The sequence below is a fragment of the Gastrolobium bilobum genome, unplaced genomic scaffold (genome assembly GCF_033153095.1).
Source record: "Gastrolobium bilobum isolate Gb01-03AN ecotype WA unplaced genomic scaffold, APGP_CSIRO_Gbil_v1 utg35430, whole genome shotgun sequence".
NCBI classification, from domain to species: Eukaryota; Viridiplantae; Streptophyta; class Magnoliopsida; order Fabales; family Fabaceae; genus Gastrolobium; species Gastrolobium bilobum.
The window spans coordinates 129,438-147,718 of NW_026896674.1; the positions used below are offsets into that span (position 1 = coordinate 129,438).

Genomic DNA, 18,281 nt, shown 5'->3' on the forward strand with positions numbered 1-18,281 from the left:
AGAATGAATAAGATCAAAAGGTTCAACACTCTTAGTACTACTAGAAGGAAAAGACACACGATGATGCTTAGCAAACTCACAAACATCACAATGAAAAGACTCAACAGGCTTAGACAAAAACAATGACGGAAATAAAGATTTGAGTAAACCAAATGGAGGATGTCCCAAGCGCTTATGATGAAGCCAAATCAAAGAATCAGCAGTTGATTGACCATGAGACATCAAGATGTGATTTGTTACTTTATTTGCGGGAGATTGTGACACCAGATAGTACAGCCCACCTTGCTCTTTAGCACTACCAATCGTCTTCCCCGTGGCGAGATCCTGAAAAACACAATGGGTAGGGAAGAAGGTTACAGTACAATTCAAATCTTTTGTAATTTTATGAATAGAAAGAAGATTCGTGGAGAGTTTAGGAACATGAAGAGCATCTTTAAGATGTAAGGACTGCTGTAAGTTTATGTCACCAGAACCCGCAACTGATGTATGTGAGCCATCAGCTATGGCTATTGTATGAGTTCCAATGGTAGGATGATAAGAAGTAAAGGAGTCAGCACAACAAGCCATATGATCAGTAGCACCAGAATCAACAACCCAAGAATGTTTAAAATCATTACATGAAGAAAGGAAAGAATGAGTTTTGGAGCTCATACCAGTCATAGACAAAGCACTAGTATCAGATGGCTTACTCATATAATCAAGGATGGTTCGGAGCCGTTCCAACTCATCTGGACGAAATGCAGGTTGGGTCTCATTAGGTGCAAGGGTTATTTCAGAGGAAGTAAAATGCGCTCGACCACGCATCCTTGCCATCTTTTCTAAGACAGTTTGCTTTCCATGAAGGCGAAAGCATAAATCCTTGATATGACCTGTTCTTTTACAATAAGAACACCATCGATCATCTCTCTTAGGTGTAGAAGATGCACCATCATAGAACTTTGTAAAGGAACTCCTTTGAGAAGAGGCCATACTGCACAAAAAACAGTCAACGAAAAAGGCTCCAAGAAGCCAAAAATTCGAAAAAAAAATACCAAACGACGTTCGATCAAAGGGAAGAGCACAGATCTAGAACTAGAATGAAGAGACGATCAGAACAGTGTTGGCCGGAGCTCAAAAAGGTGGTACACGCGCCGGTGGAGGTGACTGCGAGTGGGCCTCACTCGCCGGGAAGGTGGTGGCGCGTGACAGCGCGTGCGGTGGTCGCCGGAGCTGATTTTTCTGCAGTGCGGTCGTCCGACGGTCGCGATCCTGTCTGTGGTCGGTCAAAGTTGAAAAACGGCCGGAAAACGACCAAGACGCGAAGAGAAGGATTCTGCCTTGTTTGCGTTGTTTGAGCGTTTGATGAACAGTGGTGTGGCTGATGAAAAGTGAGGGAAAAACAAAAGGATCTGATCTTGTTACTGAGTAATGAAGAAAAGAAAAAAATAAAAGACACAGTGATCTCTCGGTCCAAGAAGTTCCTGGAAAATAAAAAGGTTTCGTAGGTGCGGAAGCAGAGCCCTCAAGATCGAGAGCTCTGATACCAACTTGAAAAGAGTAATCAGAAAATATTATTATAATTGTTTGTATAATCTGTACAAAGGGGTCTCTATTTATAGAGAATAAAAACCCTAATACTTGACCTAATGGGCTTGGCCCAATACAACAAATACTAATAATAATAAAATAACCAATATTTACAACAAAGCCCTTTGTCCAACAATGACAATCAGCAGAAATGTATAGCTATGTAAAGAACCAATTCAACCCAAAAGCTTAAGCTGTTGGGTAAGGACCTTTTTAATGGTTTATATTATACTCCAACAGAAAATTGAAGTTGTTTATACTGGGCTTGAAGGGTGGACAATGCACAGGCCCACTTACCCGTGCTAAAAAAATTCCACAAGAGAAAGTGGGGGTGGTAAGGATCGAACCCGGGACACGAGGCTCTAATACCATATAAGGAACCAATTTAACCCAAAAGCTTAAGCTGTTGGGTGAAGGCTTTTTTAATGGTTTATATTATACTACAATAAGCTAGAATGACGATCACCTTGAAGAGCTGGTCAAAATATAGCTTGACCAAGGAAAAGAGACTTTGCTAATAACCATCGGCAGAATTGTCTTTTCAAGCAAGTATACAAAACAAGAACTAAAACTTCTCTTCTAAGGTCATGAAGAACAACATTTGGAAGCTTCAAACCATAAGAAAACTTAGGATGCCCAAAGCTCAATGGATTAGACAGCAATTGGGACAATCCAACGAGACCAGGCATCAACTGAGACAATCGATAGAAAGTTGAAGGAAAGACGACACGACAAAGGGTCAGCGGCGGATAGCGGCCAGAAGATGCAAGTTGTAGCTGGAACGAAGACACAGCAGTGGAGAATGAAACTGGTGTAGGAACACATTCATGAAAAGAAAAGAAAAAAGGTAGAGCTCTGAACTTCAAGGGAACTCAACAACGGAATAGTCACGGGACATGTCACAAAGGATAGTGTCACTCTAATACCATATTGAAATTATTGGGTCCAAGCTATAGATGGAGTTAAAGTAAGAAGAATCAATAATACAAAAGACAAAGCACTAAATCCTATATATACTAAATAGGGGAATAATCCTATATATACTAAATAGGAGAATCCTAAAATAACGAAACAAATCAGGAAATAGGGAAACTAATCCTAAGTGATCCTTTGGGATACTCTAAACTATATTAAGATATAGTTTAATAATATATAATATCTTCTGGATATTCTTAGTTACTTCTGGAATTCAGAGCGTTTAAACATCCAGTGGATGCTATTCTCTTGGGTCTTTCTTTTCATTGTTTCTTAATTATGAGAAATAAATCAATATAATATATACACGGAAAACCAGTTACGTAAAATTCTACCAAGTTGCAACTCTAGCTTGTGAAACTAATGTCTCATACAAATTTTAACATGTCATACTTGAATTGTTTTTCCATAAACCAATTCCATGGAATTGAAAAACAATTAACACAAGTCCTACTAAATTCTTAACACACCCTAAGAATTGTCAATTCTAAAATTTCAAAATTAAAGTCTCTCTCTCCATTAATTTTTTTCCTGAAAATATGTTCAATATAATTTACCTTACAGTAAAATAATTTCAAACTTCAAAAATTTATACTATGAAAAATTAAAGAACTAATATTTTTATAAATTATAAAATCAGCACCTAAGTTTTTATACATTTATTATTTGAATATATATATATATATATATATATATATAATTTTTTTATTTGTAAATAATAGTGAAACTTTTGTACTCAGTTGATATTTTTTTATAGCTTAAGTTTTTAAAGTAAATAATTATAATAATGTTTAAAATAATATATTTTGATATTATCCTGACCTACCTATAATTATTTTTATATCTCTCTTATAAAAAAATTATTATAATATAAAAAAATACTATACTCCAATTTTTTTATAAAAATACTATTTATGAGGAAAAAAAATATTACAGTTATAGCTTATATTATAAAAAATTATTGTATTAATATTATTTTTTATTTTGTAAATAATTTTCTAAAATCATTGATCATACATTTAAAAAACAACATTAGAATTGAATTCAGAAGTACAATTTCACATCCTAATTCTTTGGCATACACAAGCATAAAATTTAAGATTCTGAACCAATTCTAATTCTAAAAATATTCGAATTAAACTTAAAATATAGTGTTCCAATCCCAATTCAGACACTAATATCCCATTTTATGGAAATAATTCATTGATATCTTATTACATGATTCAAATTTTTTCTTTGATTATAGACGGGTGTTAATCTAGCCACGTAAATAGGACAAGCTGCATTCAGGGTGGTTCATTATGTTGTTTGGTAAATTCTTAACACCCCACCCCACCCCCCCCAAAAAAAAACACTAAAACTAAAACTAAAACTAAACAAATATACAACAAAATTTTAGTATCATATTGCTAGATATAATATAAATAAGTTAGAGATATAATAAAACCATCTAGGTGCCTTCTCCCAAAAGCTCGAGCAGTTGAGTAAAGGTACGATAATGGTTTTATATTACATTGCTAACACATCCCCATGCAAAAGTCCTCTGAACTTGAAGAGTGGACAATGCACAGTCTCACCTACCTTGTGCTGAAATTTAACTTTTCGCTAGGAGAATAGGGGCGGCAAGGATTGAACTCTAGACCACTTGGTGACAGAGGCTCAAATACCATGCGATGAACCAATTCTCCCAAAAGCTTAAACTATTTGGTGAAGGTACATGAATGGTTTTATATTACATATCTAACACGTATTAAAGAGATAGAGAAATGTAATAAACTGCCCTTACATTGTATAGCTCATTCAGATTACTCCACCCAGTTGAGACACCAATGTCATATCCTAAAGTTCGATGATAATATGCATCAATCTCATCAAAGTAATCTCTGAAGTTAAACAATCCACGTATGGGATATAATTCTGCATTCTCAATCATTTCTTTCAGTGCATCAGGGCCCAAATACATGAGAACCTGTAAATATGTGATAAGATTGTTTCAGTTATCAAAGAGCAAAAATTTCACACAAACAACTTCAAATGGCTCTGCATAATAAGTTGACACAAACAAACCAGGAAAGGGGAAAAAACAGAGTAATATATATATGTCAATAAAACCATAAGCGCTAGACCAACATAAATGGCATGCACCAGAAAAGAAAATGTATAATTCTAATCGAACCAATATAAACATTAACAATAACAAGGCATGTATTGATGAATAATAAACTAGACCATGCATGTAAACATTTTGCTTTTTATTTGGGCATCAACCGCCGATACTATTCGTTTAGGATAAAGGTGATATTAATGTTAGATGTTAATGCATGTAAACATGAAGTGGGTTAAGAAGAGTAACCAATACAATTTTGTCTATTACATGCATCTTGATTGTCAGTTGACATTGTTCAGTGTATCCAAATAAAAGTTGTCTAGAGAAAACTTACACATGCATCATTTTCTTTTTATATTTTCGTTTTTTTTTTTAAGGGAAGATTGAAAGTAAAGGCGCAGGTGAAGAGGAACTTGTGCATGCATATTGATATCTGACCTCATTTGCATCTTTGCAATGATCGACCGCCCCTTTTCTAGGCCACTTGACCCGCCAGCATCTGCAAGCACACAAAAGCAAGGTTATTCTTCATTCTTGCAGAACAACGTTATCAACAGAAAATATGACACAAGTGTAAATAGAAGAAAATAAATCCTCCCATTAATTTAAAAAAATTGAAAAATGAACAAACTACAGAGTAGATTAGTGAAAAAATCCAGTGTCTTATGTGACCATGAAAATTTGGAAACAATATATAAAGAATCAAAAGAATGCCAAAGAATAAACAACCATAAAGATTTATAAGGGCACTACCTATCTTAATATAACAAACAATTCTTTCAAAAATTACACAGCACGTAAAAAGCTAAAATGATACTACTCCCAAGAAAATGGTATCATTTGCGGATTGAAAGCGTAACTGCTAGAGGTTTTCTCAAATAGATCAACAAGAATTTATGTTAGTAGTAAAATCAAGACAAAATTTCGAACTTTTCTTTCCCAAGGCGGCGAGCAAGCTCCTCAGCCAAAGCTTGGCCAGGTGCATCCCCATCAGTGGCAAGTATAATCCGGGATGCCTATCAATACAATACATTGAGAAAACAAATGAGCAAAGTTGATAAAAGCTTTTACTGTACATCTGAAAGAGAGGAATAATAACAATTACCGACCTGATGTAGTTGATCTTTGCAGTTCCACAGATACTGATACTTTGTATCCTAGCTTTGCAGAATGAGAATTATCACAAAAGCATCAGTTTCTAACATTGCAAAATAACAAATAGAGTTATCATTGAATCATGATATATATATATATATATATATATATATATATATATATATATATATATATATATCCAGCAAATTAAGCATAAAAAAGACCTTCTCCTTAGCCGGCAACTCCTTCGAGGAGACTGATGGAGGTGCACCATCAGGAACACTGACACAATTGCGGAAGCCAGCTTCTTCCATTGCCAGCTTGTCCATTTCACCTTCAACCTATAATATAAAATCAATATACTAAGAATAAAGCAAAGCATTAACCTTTTGCATAATTTCTACAGATGGCAGAATACATACAATGATAATATCACTTTTCCCCTTTATGTCATCCAATCCATAAAAGATCTTTTCAGTGTTCGCTTCCTGAAATAAAATGATATTGTGGGAAAAGAAAAAGATGCAATAGTCATAAAATCAGCAAAAATGATACAAGCATAAAACCAAAAATTTGACAACTGACAGAAAAAAGGATGTTATGACAATATGACAAAATAACTTCAAGAATGATCAAATTATACAATAAGATGCAAAAGTATTAATAAGTAAAGAGGATGGAGAAAGAAGAAGGAGAACAATAAGGAGTGGGGCAATGGCCTACTAGCCTAATGGTCAGCTTACCAAAAATTGAATAATAATTAATAATAATAATAATAATGAGAACAGAAAGAAAAAGTTGGGGGTAGTTATCTAAATTTACATTACTTTATTTCTTTAGTAAACCAACATGCTATAATAAGGACATTTTTAGAACTTTAGGGTCAAAATATTGGGGGGCAGGGGGAGGGGGAGAGAATGAGAAAATAAAATGTGCTTTCCCATTGAGTGTTGTGCAACTATTTTATGTCCTCACCAACTGCTACTCATTGTGAAGCTCCTATACAGAAAAAGAAGAGAGAGAGAGAGAACATAAACATTGGAGGCCCTAATCAAAATTATTAGAATCTCCCACGAATGAATTCATATACATAAATTGTTGTTGCAAGAGTGTAACAGTATAAACTCAGCCCACATGCCAATAACTAAAAGGCAACAACACTAATACTCTTAACCGGAAGCTGCTATGTTCTCATTATTAGTAGTAGAGATGTTTGCCATTTAGTTATGCTCATCAAAATATGTTCAGATGTTTTCAATCACTGATTTTTTTTCAAACTAATTAAATCTCAGCATATCAATTTTAACACTCAATTTAAATATGCACAGCACCAGCAACTGCTTTTACCTGCCAAAAGTTCTTGTGGACATCCCGATACTTGCAACCAACAAGGGTTCCATCACGATTATATGGGAATGCAATAACAATCTACCAAAAATATGTTAAGGAAACAATTAGTAACACAGATCAGTCACTTGTAAAGTAAAAGAATGGGGATGGGACACTAGCTCCATTAAGAGAGTAATTGTTTATATATTGCCCTCGGATATAGTTGAACATTCAACATATCATCTTCATTAAATAAAAGTCAAAGACAATCCTTGCCTAACCGATCAATAAGTAGAACACCATTTCTTTTCAAGTGAATATTAAATAGTTAAATTTGTGTATTTTAACACTATGCTTTTTTAATCAGCTTGTAGAAAGTGTAACCAATATCAGTCATATCAACAAATTCAAAATTATTACATATATGCCATGAATAATTTTTCTAGTAAAACCAACCTTGAATTTTGCTCTTTGATCTCTCTTTCATCAAAATAAACCAAATAATCAGAAGGAAAATATAAGAATTTACCTAAACCAATACATTGAAGATACATATTAATATTTAGAATATTATATTCCTAATTCTTTTATCATTTGAAAAAGAGTATGTACAATCTGTCTGTCTTGATAACAGTTGCAGCAAACTTACCTTGTTTATTAACTGGATTATTGTTATTCTAAAATAAAATTTCCTATGTCACTCATATTAAGCTCATAATTTAGTGCACCTGATCGTCATATTTTCTCTGCTTCACAGCATTTCTCTGCAGAGTCTCCTTTGAAATCAAGCGCTCAGCAAAATACGCAAGCAGCTGAAATTGGGCAAATAAAGTTTTATTCACTATATTGCTTGGACATGAACAAATAAATTATCAAATTTACTACCAATATAAAAGCCATACGATGAGCATAACACACAAATTAGAGTATATATCAAATATCAATTTTAATGACTAAAGGCTCTTTTGAATTACTGTTGATGGGGAGCAAATGTCCCACTGCTTCACTTTTTTTACTTTAAGTAAACACATGTTTACATTCCACACATCCAAAACAAACAGGCCATAACTAAATACAAAAAACTCGGATAATCAAGAGAAACAATATTAAAAAATGGTGACTCAGCTGCCAAGACATTAAGAGTAAATGCAAGCCTCTTAGACATTAGCAATCAACTTTAATTGTTTGCCAAAACAGTTGACAGATATCAAGGAAAAGAAAGAAGAAACTTTAATTGAGTGCAACAAATAAAAATGCACAACAATTATACAGCAATCAATATTAGTTGCTTGTTCAATAGATACACAATTGTGTGTGTGTGTGTGTGTGTATAAAGATGGCAAAGGAAAACAAACCATGCTCTGCATATTTACAGAGTAAGCAGTGAAGAACAATGAATACACTACATAATCAATTAGCCTCTATTAAACACATTGACCCAAAATTAAACATTTAATAACATAAGCAACTATCAAGAAGATATATTGACAACAAAACATCTACTTTAGATCTTGTAATACTTTACATATTCATATCAGAAAGAAGAGAGAGACAAAGCAAGGCCAACAATGAAGAGAAAGCCATTAGCTAAAAGCAGCACTTTGATTCCAGGCATGCCAACAAAGGAAACCCCCACCCCTTCCCAAAAAGAAAAGGAACAAAAAGGAATCATTAGCTGAACACCACAGGAAAAAGACATATATATTTGATCCCACATAGTTTGCAAGGAGAAGACACTCTGGTTGCATACACTCTAACCAATTGCACCACATCCCTGCAAAGAGACAGATTTCTTCCTTGATCTCTTTTCTTATCCCAAAATTTCAGAATGAAAAGGTATTGAAAAGAAGTTTCTGTATATTGATATTGAATAATTTACATGAGTGAGTATTTATACAAGAAAAAATCGCAAAGAATGACTAAGCGATGACTAAGTGATGACTAATCAATCCTAATCACAATCAATTCTAATCAATCACAATCAGTCCTAATCAATCAAAATCAATCCTAATTAATAGGAAATAAAAACGGAAACATGTTTGGATTCTGATTTTCTACACTCCCCCTCAAGTTGGGAGGTAAATATTGATCATTCCCAACTTGCCAATCAAGTCTTCGAATGCTGGACGGTGTAGGCCCTTGGTAAGGATATCTGCCGTTTGCTCTTTGGTTGGAACATATATCAAACGCACACTTCCATCATCTAATTTTTCTTTGATGAAGTGACGATCAACTTCCACGTGCTTTGTTCGATCATGATGCACAGGATTTTGAGCAATGCTAACAGCTGCCTTGTTGTCACAATATAGTTTTATTGGTAGGGAATATGAAATCTTCAACTCTTGAAGAAGTCCTCTCAACCAGATTCCTTCACAAACTCCATGAGATAAAGCTCAAAATTCTGCTTCAGCACTACTTCTTGCAACCACTGTTTGTTTTTTGCTTCTCCAAGTAACAAGATTTCCCCACACATAGGTGCAATAGCCTGAGGTAGATCTCCTGTCTACTGATGAGCCTGCCCAATCTGCATCAGTGTAGATTTCAATTGTCCTTTTATACCCTTTTTTAAAGAATAATCCTCTTCCTGGAGTATTCTTGAGGTATCTAAGCACCCTATAGACTGCACTAAGATGCTTCTCCTTGGGTGAGTGCATGAATTGACTAATCATACTCACCGCAAAGGCAATGTCAGGACGCGTATGAGATAAGTAGATTAGTTTACCAACCAATCGCTGATATTGTTCTTTATCCACCTCATTCCCATCTTCAATACCTAACTTGGTATTAGGTTCCACAGGTGTCTCAGCAGGTTTAACACCCTAACATTCCTGTTTCCAACAAAAGATCTAGAACATATTTTTTTTGTGTTAGAGTGATGCCTGTTTTGCTCCTAGCAACTTCCATACCAAGGAAATATTTGAGAGTGCCAAGGTCTTTGAGTTCAAATTGAGCTGCTAGAAATTTCTTCAAGGTGTTCAATTCCTCAATATCATCACCTGTAAGAATTATATCATCTACGTATACAATAAGAATAGCAATTTTACCATCCTTAGAGTGTTTGTGGAAGAGAGTATGATCAGTTTGTGCTTGAATGAAGCCTCTTCTTTTGACTGCTTGTGTGAATTTGTCGAACCATTCTCTAGGAGACTGTTTCAATCCATATAGAGACTTTTTTAGTTTACACACTGATCCATTTCCCTTTTCAAAACCAGGTGGAGGATCCATATAGACTTCTTCATGTAAGTCACCATTTAGGAATGCATTCTTCACATCTAACTGTTGCAGAGGCCAATCTAGATTGGCAGCAAGAGATAAGAGAACTCGGATGGTATTGACTTTAGCAACCGGAGCAAAAGTCTCATGATAATCTATCCCATGAGTCTGAGTGAAACCCTTTGCAACCAATCTTGCCTTGTATCTGTTGATGCTATTATCTGCATTGAATTTTATTGTAAACACCCATTTGCATCCTACTGCCTGTTTTCCTTTGGGTAGGGTCACTATCTCCCAAGTTCCATTTCTTTTTAAAGCATTCATTTCTTCAAAGACAGCATCCCTCCATTTTTGATCATTGAGAGCCTCATGTATATTTCTCGGTATCTTTGTACTATCCAACATAGTATTGAAAGCACGAAACCCTGGGGACAACTTTCCATATGAAATATGATTAGAAATAGGATGAGTAGTACAAGATCGAGTACCTTTTCTGAGAGCAATGGGCAAGTGTAGATCATTTTCACCATGACACTCAAGTATTGGGGTGCTGGAACTAGAACATGGTTCAGAATCCTGGCAGTGTAGAGGCTCTGGGTTATTCACACTTTGAGGAGTCTTTCGCCTGCTATAAACTTGTCCCAATTTTGAGGAGGCTCCTGATGGTGAGGATTCTGTAGCTCCCCCTGTTTCCAAAATTAGAGGTAATACCGTGACATCAGTAGGTTCCCATGACTGATCTTCATCTACTCCTATCTCCCCCTGAAGAGAAGTCGAGGGGAAGAAAGGGTCATTTTCAGAAAAAGTGACATCCATAGAGACAAAGACCTTACGAAGAGAGGGTGAATAACATTTATAGCCACGTTGAGTAGGAGAATAACCAATAAAGACACACTGGAGAGACTTAGGATCAAGCTTAGACCGTTGATGGGAGGGAATATGGACAAATGCAACGCAACCAAATAACTTGAGAGGTAAGGAGGAGACACCTCGGAAGGAAGGGAAGATACGAACAAGACTAGAAAGAGGAGACTGAAATTTCAGAATGCGAGATGGCATTCGATTTATCAGATACGAGGCAGTGAGAACTGCCTCTCCCCAAAGATATTTAGGAACACTCGTGGTAAACATAAGAGCCCGAGCAACTTCAAGGAGATGTCGGTTTTTTCTTTCCGCAACTCCGTTTTGTTGGGGTGTGTCAGGACACGAGCTTTGGTGAAGGATGCCATGTTGGGAAAGATATTCTCCAAGAATAGAGTTAAAATACTCTTTGCCATTATCTGTACGAAGAATTTGTATAGCAACTTGGAATTGAGTTTGAACCATGGCATGAAATTTTTTAAACACGGATGCAGCATCAGACTTATCCTTTAGAAGATACACCCAACAGACTCGAGAATGGTCATCAATGAAGGTAATGAACCATCGAGTACCTGAAATATTTTTAACACGGGCTGGACCCCATATGTCACTATGAATTAAGGAAAACGGGGAAGAGTCATGGTGAACTTTAGAAGGATAATGAGCACGAGTATGCTTGGCAAGTTGACAAATATCACAAGAAAACAAACTTGGACTTTTATGAATAAATAAGTTTGGCAACAACTTCTGAAGATAAATAAAATTTGGATGGCCTAGCCTACGATGCCACATCATAACATCATTACATGAATCAAAAGGAAACATAGAGTTTTTTTCTACGAAAACAGCTTCATGAGTCACATCCTCCTCAAAGTAGTAAAGTCCACCATCCTCTCTAGCACTGCCAATCATCCTCTCCGAGTCCTGTTCCTGAAAAACACAACCATGTGGAAAGAATTTAGCAAAGCAATGCAACTCAGAGGTGAGCTTGCTAATAGAAATGAGATTACAAGTCAGAGAAGGAACATAAAGAACTGATGTCAAAGTAATCAGCTCAGAAAGTTTAATGGTTCCGTGTCCCGCAATCTGGGAAAAACTGCCATCGGCGATCTTGACCCGAGAAGGTTCAGAATATGGAGTGTATGAACAAAACAAGCCAAGATTACCTGTCATATGATCAGAGGCTCCAGAATCAAGGATCCAATGATTTTGACTATCAACATGGAAAGTTGTACCTTGCTGGACCACATGACTAGTGGCCTTAGGAGGTTGAGTCAAAAGTCTCTGAAGTTGTTCAAACTTAGTCTTGCTAAGAAAGACACCATCAGAGTAAGAGGAAGAGTGTTTTGAGGAAGCCATGAATAGAAAGAGAAGGGTTGACCGTTGATGAAAAATCAAGTTTTGTAAATTTTTGATCTGACCTCTGGAACAGGAAGGGGAGAAGCCGGCGAGAAGGTCTGTGCAAGTCGCGGCAGAAAAAGACGTTGGGAAGGCGGCGCGTGGAGCTCACGCGCCGGAAACTGGCCGCGCGTGTGACGGCGCGTGGCGGCGCGTGCGGCGGTTGACGGCGATGGGTCCAGCGGCGGTCGACTCGTCGGATCCTTCTGAGTCGAATGGTCACCTCACTTTCTTGATCGGAGGTCAGTAGACTAGGTTTCTGTGTTGGACAGATTCAAGGAGGTGTTTAGGAGGTGTTTGACGGTGATGGAAGTGTTGGATGGTTATTTCAGATTTGAATTAGGGTAGGAACGAACCCGCTCTTGATACCATATTGAAAAGAAGTTTCTGTATATTGATATTGAATAATTTACATGAGTGAGTATTTATACAAGAAAAAATCGCTAAGAATGACTAAGCGATGACTAAGTGATGACTAATCAATCCTAATCACAATCAATTCTAATCAATCACAATCAGTCCTAATCAATCAAAATCAATCCTAATTAATAGGAAATAAAAACGGAAACATGTTTGGATTCTGATTTTCTACAAAAGGAAAAAAGAGTTCTATGTGGACATATACACAGCCCATTACAACTACCAAAAAGCTTACTATATAGCAGCTGCCAATCTCAATGTAGAAAGAGATTGGAGAAGCATCCTTATTTCAATTAATGGTATCTACATGAAATATTTCATACATCTATTAATCAAAATTTCATGCATATGATTTGTAAAGTAGGTGGTGAAAAACTTACAATCCAACTGTGAAATTCAAGATTCATTATCTGTTTTGTAAGTTAATGAATAGTGAAATATTATTACATCATTCATAGGCATGAGCAAACACACAAATTGTCATGGAAGGAACCAAGTAGTTTGACCGAGGAAAATAACAATCTCTATTGCTAATTGATAGAGAAGTCTAATATAAAATCATTAAAGAGGCCTTCACTTAACAACTTGTGCTTTTAGGTGAGATGGTTGTTTTTTATGGTGTCACAGCCAATGACCAACTCGTCACGAGTTCAATCCTCAATATTTAATTGTGGAATTTCTTAGCAAAGGTAGGTGGACCTGTGCATTATCCACCCTTCAAGCACAATGGGCTCTTGTGTAAGGGGTGTGCTAGAGAAGTCTAATATAAAATTATTAAAATGGCCAACAGCTTGAGCTTTAAGGTGATATAGTTGTCTATCACTAACATTTCAAAAAAAAAAGGCTCAGCTGTTCAGGAAATCAAATATTTCTATATCATTATACAAGGGGAGGGGGTTGAGCTAGCCCCCTTGAAAAGTTGATCTTTATTTCCTATAAAGGAGTGTATTCGGTTGTATAAAATAAGATAGTAAGCCACGGACGACAGATTTTTATCATGACCAATATCTGCACCAGATATCAATTGTATAGAACATACAATTCATAAAAAGAAGGGACAAAATTAGGTAAGGTAAAATTTAATGACCTCATTACAAAGTGGTTCTAGCTGCAATTCCTCCTCTGAAATCTGTCTTCTTATTTTAACGTGGGTTTCTTGACTCAGTGTTGCAGAATATGAACTACTACCAGCAAAGGCCTACAATAGAATGAAGAAAAACAAACTGATTAACACATCCACATGTGTTAAGCAGAACATGACATGCTTTAAAATGAAAAATATCTAACCTGTTGGCTGCCTTTATACCCACACTTTCCGCGAAAGCACAACCATGATGCAGACCCCCTTAAATTCAAAAATCGCCAAAATTAAAACAAGTAGAAGTATGACCAGCAAACAAATAGAATGAGGTAAGTTTATGAAAAATGATATCTAACATACCCGTCTGGTGCAATGTAAAGAGAAAAGCTCTTTTCTCCTGTTTCACCACCTTGACACTAGCAAAAAATAAGAGTATTACAAGGCACATACAAAGCTGAACACAAAAAATATTTTCTACTCCCATTGGGAAATGTAAAATGGGATTTATGCAAGGAGAATGAACTACTCTCATTGTGCAGTTCTACTAGCCCAAAGTAAAATGGAGATTAAAAAACAAAACAAGAAAAAGAAATTCATCTATCAATAGAAATTCAAGTTAGATACATTGGTTTGAAATAAGTAATAAACACTCTTCAATTCAATATTTCGGGGATTGTCATTTTTAACATCATAATCTACTCCCTTGACTCAAATTAAAAATTCCCTTTCAAATAATTACTTTATGTAAAAATTTTAAATCAAATCTAATATATACCAAAAAAAAGGGAAAAGACTCAGTTTCTTAACAATCTTCTAGAACGAAAATTTCACACAACTCCAAACCTGAAACATGACCAAAACAAAGACACAATTCTTTATGTCTTTATAGCAATGAATATACAGCATACTATAGTTGAAGTGTGTCAGTGGGAGGGAAAGACAAAATTTTCAGACCAAAGCCAACTCAACCTAGTTATGATGGTCAGGTGAAACAATTGTTCGGGGAGAAGATCTAATAGAATTTAAGTACTTTCAAATGTATAAAAAAACACTACAGTTGATAACTTCTACTTGAAAAGTTTCTACTGTTCAAAAAGCATTCAACATTGAAGAACACTAAAATAAAAAGAAACAAAAGGGGGGGGGGGGGGGGGGGGGGGGGGGGGGGGGGGGGGGGGGGGGGGGGGGGGGGGGGGGGGGGTACCGCTGGACAAAGCAAGCGGTTATGTTGCCCAGGTACACATAATCCTGTTTCAATTCCAACAGCTTCCAACTTCTTTTGCAACATACTGAATTGCAACCCCAACCTATTCTCATCAGGGTTTTCCAAATGAGCTTTAGAAAACGAAACCAGCAACAGAAAAAGTTAGTAACTTGATACACATTTAAGGTTCTTTAGTTCCCAATAGAAAAGGGTACCTTACCTGGCCTAGGGACACTGACATGAGAAGTACCATAATAGCCATTGGTTCTGAGCGGCGATGGACGATTTTTTGAAATGGGTTTGGAACAAAACACAGTAAAGAAGGCTCTGCGTGGGGAAAAATAGTTCCTTTGAGGTGAGAGGCTCTTTTTGAGGTTTGAGAATGGAGTGGAGAGGAACAAGGATTGGGTGGTCATGGTAGTGAGTTTTGAAGAGGAGAATAAGGGAAGGTTGCGTAGAAGAGTGTGAGGATAACGAAGGTGCATATTCTGAGAACAATGAATCATGAATGATTGAGGAAAAAAAGGTTTGTTTTATATTCTTCTTCTTCTTCTTCTTCTTCCACAGAGTGACTGTGTGTGTGTTTGTGTGCTGTGTTCATTGACAGTGTTAGCGTCAAGGTACAAAGAGGGTTTTGGTTTAAAGTAGGGTGTCAATTTGACAGCTTCGGAACTTTTTAAAAAAAAAGGATTAGGAATTTATATTTTTATATTTAGATAAAATAAAAATTGTTTGAATTTCTGATGAAGGTATTTATATTTCATTTAAATTTAAAATTTACAAAAAGAAAAATTAAGAATAAAATGTGTTATTAATATTTAAGCAAAAGTAAACTAAATGGTGTATTGGATCCAAATTTCAAATGATTTTAATAAATTATTTTTTGATAAAAAAGTGCATTGATATTGAATTAAGATTTTAAAAGATTGAAAAAAAGTTACATCATATTCTATTGGAATTTTAAAAGATTATCTTAGAGTTCATCCAAATATGTTGGTATTCAATCAAGATTTTAAACAGAGAAAAAAATAATCTTGTGGTATTCAAGAATCTGACGATTTTAATGGATTTTTTGTTGGTATAAATTTTTTGAGATTTTGGAGCAAAATATAAATATGATGCCTCTCTCATAATCTCACCCTAACCCCTAAAATTGCTTGAGATTTCTCTATTGCAATGTCTTCTTCTTCCTTTGGCGGGTTGACCCGCTCGAAATCGGGTTCCGTTATGCGAGCTTCGTCAAAGCTCAAAAACAACATATATTTTTAACGATTGTCATCACAAAACAATCCAGAAACAATAAACCAACAAGATTATAATATAATCAATCTCAAAACAGCAGATTTTTGAGCAATTTTTTAGAAGTTTAAAAAATAATTTTCCAAGCTATGGGTCACAATCTTTCTTTGCATAAAAGTGTGTGATTTTTGTATTAAAAACAACGTAAAATAGTGGAAAAACAACATAGGAACTAAAACCCTTAAACCAAATTTCGTTTTACATTAATGAAACGATATCAATTTAAAGAAAAATTAAAACTTTCACAATATGAACACTATATTTCGTAACAATACATTCGTGAACGAAAATTCTTCGCTATAGGAAACGATTTCAAACAATTTTTGTATCAATAAATAACTAAATACTTGTTTTTCAAAAGTCTCAAAGCAATTTAAGATTTCAATGTATCGATTGAAAATAATTTGAAAATCTTTCTAAACTTTTCATGTAATAAAACCCAAAATATTCGAAATTTTCTTAGAATACTCAATGAAAATATGCATATGATATATGGTTAGAAAATTTTCATCACATAGAACAAAAATCTCAAGGTTTCCAAGATCAATTGCAAAAAATTTCAAACGAAATTTTATCATGAACTTTAGGTGTTTCATATTGTAGGAGATAATATACCCACACATAAAAATATGTGGGATAAATATTTTTTCTCTCTTCTTTTCACATGGAGTCATACACACTTTTATGTGTGTATAGGAGATAATTTTATCTCCTTATCTCCTCCAACATGAGAAACATTAATCCCTTAAATTAATCTTGAGGTCCAAACAAGTTTTTTTAATATCTCCACAGATTCATCGATTGATTCAGTCCAGTTAGCTAAGACCATAAAGGTGGCAAAGCTCTATCCATACCAAGTTTGTAACATAACTGTATATCCAGAACTCGAACTCAAAATCATAGTAATTAAAAATGAGATTTTACATAAAAACGGAAAGAGAGTAAAAAACCGCAACGTAAAAAGAATCGTAAAAACATAAAAGTGCTTAAAATATTAATAAATTGATATTTTAACTATCATGCTCAAGATCACTGATTAAACTAAAACAAGTGAATGCCACTTAATCTACATGCTTAGTCACCCAAACATGCTTTATGGGGACACTTGAAATATTACTGGAGAAATGCGATTAAATTTTCTAAGTCTATGTTTGGTTGAAAGTAAAATATTAATGAGATAATGAGTTAAAAAAACTAAAATAACCCTTTTGTACTTTTTGAATATGAATAACCCTCGTATACAGTATGAGTGATTGTGTCTTCAACATTGATTGCAACGTCAAAGAACAATGTTACTTTCTTGATCTTCGTGCCATTTAGAACAGTTCTTTTTATCCCATTTTACAAACATTTTTCAAAGACTAGGCAAATAAGTTTGCTTGAAAAAATATTTGAATATCTTGTACCAAACATGGATTACACAAAATACCAAAGTAAGATGCATGGGTATCTTTTGTGAACTCTACTACCAAACACTACCTAAAGTTCATGTTTACTCTTTCTCTTTCTCTCTCCTTTTTTGGGAGACGAAATGCAGGAGTTTACAATTACAATAACTGTTATTCTTATTCAAGGAAATGCTAATCATTAAATATTTCAAAATGGCTGCAAATTTTTACTTTTTCGTTTTTACCATCATCTAGTTTCATATATATTTGTTTGTTCATTCATGCTATTCTGCTATCAAAGCTTCATCAATCGTTTCAGAACTCGTGCGCTCCTGATATTTTTAT

The 18,281-nt window shown here is 35.0% G+C and overlaps 1 protein-coding gene across 1 annotated transcript; it reads right to left on the reverse strand.

The window, feature by feature from the left end:
• Positions 1-2,045: 2,045 nt before the first annotated feature.
• Positions 2,046-15,832, reverse strand: LOC133301389 (primase homolog protein-like). Its single transcript, XM_061501020.1, has 14 exons — positions 15,470-15,832; positions 15,250-15,380; positions 14,406-14,461; positions 14,252-14,309; positions 14,052-14,162; positions 7,801-7,884; positions 7,091-7,171; positions 6,166-6,231; positions 5,968-6,084; positions 5,758-5,805; positions 5,579-5,664; positions 5,087-5,147; positions 4,328-4,510; positions 2,046-2,342 (listed from the first exon to the last, which is right to left on the reverse strand). The coding sequence occupies exons 1-14, from the start codon at positions 15,753-15,755 to the stop codon at positions 2,046-2,048; spliced, it is 1,665 nt and encodes a 554-aa protein (XP_061357004.1). The 5' UTR covers positions 15,756-15,832.
• Between the last annotated feature and the right edge of the window lie 2,449 nt (positions 15,833-18,281).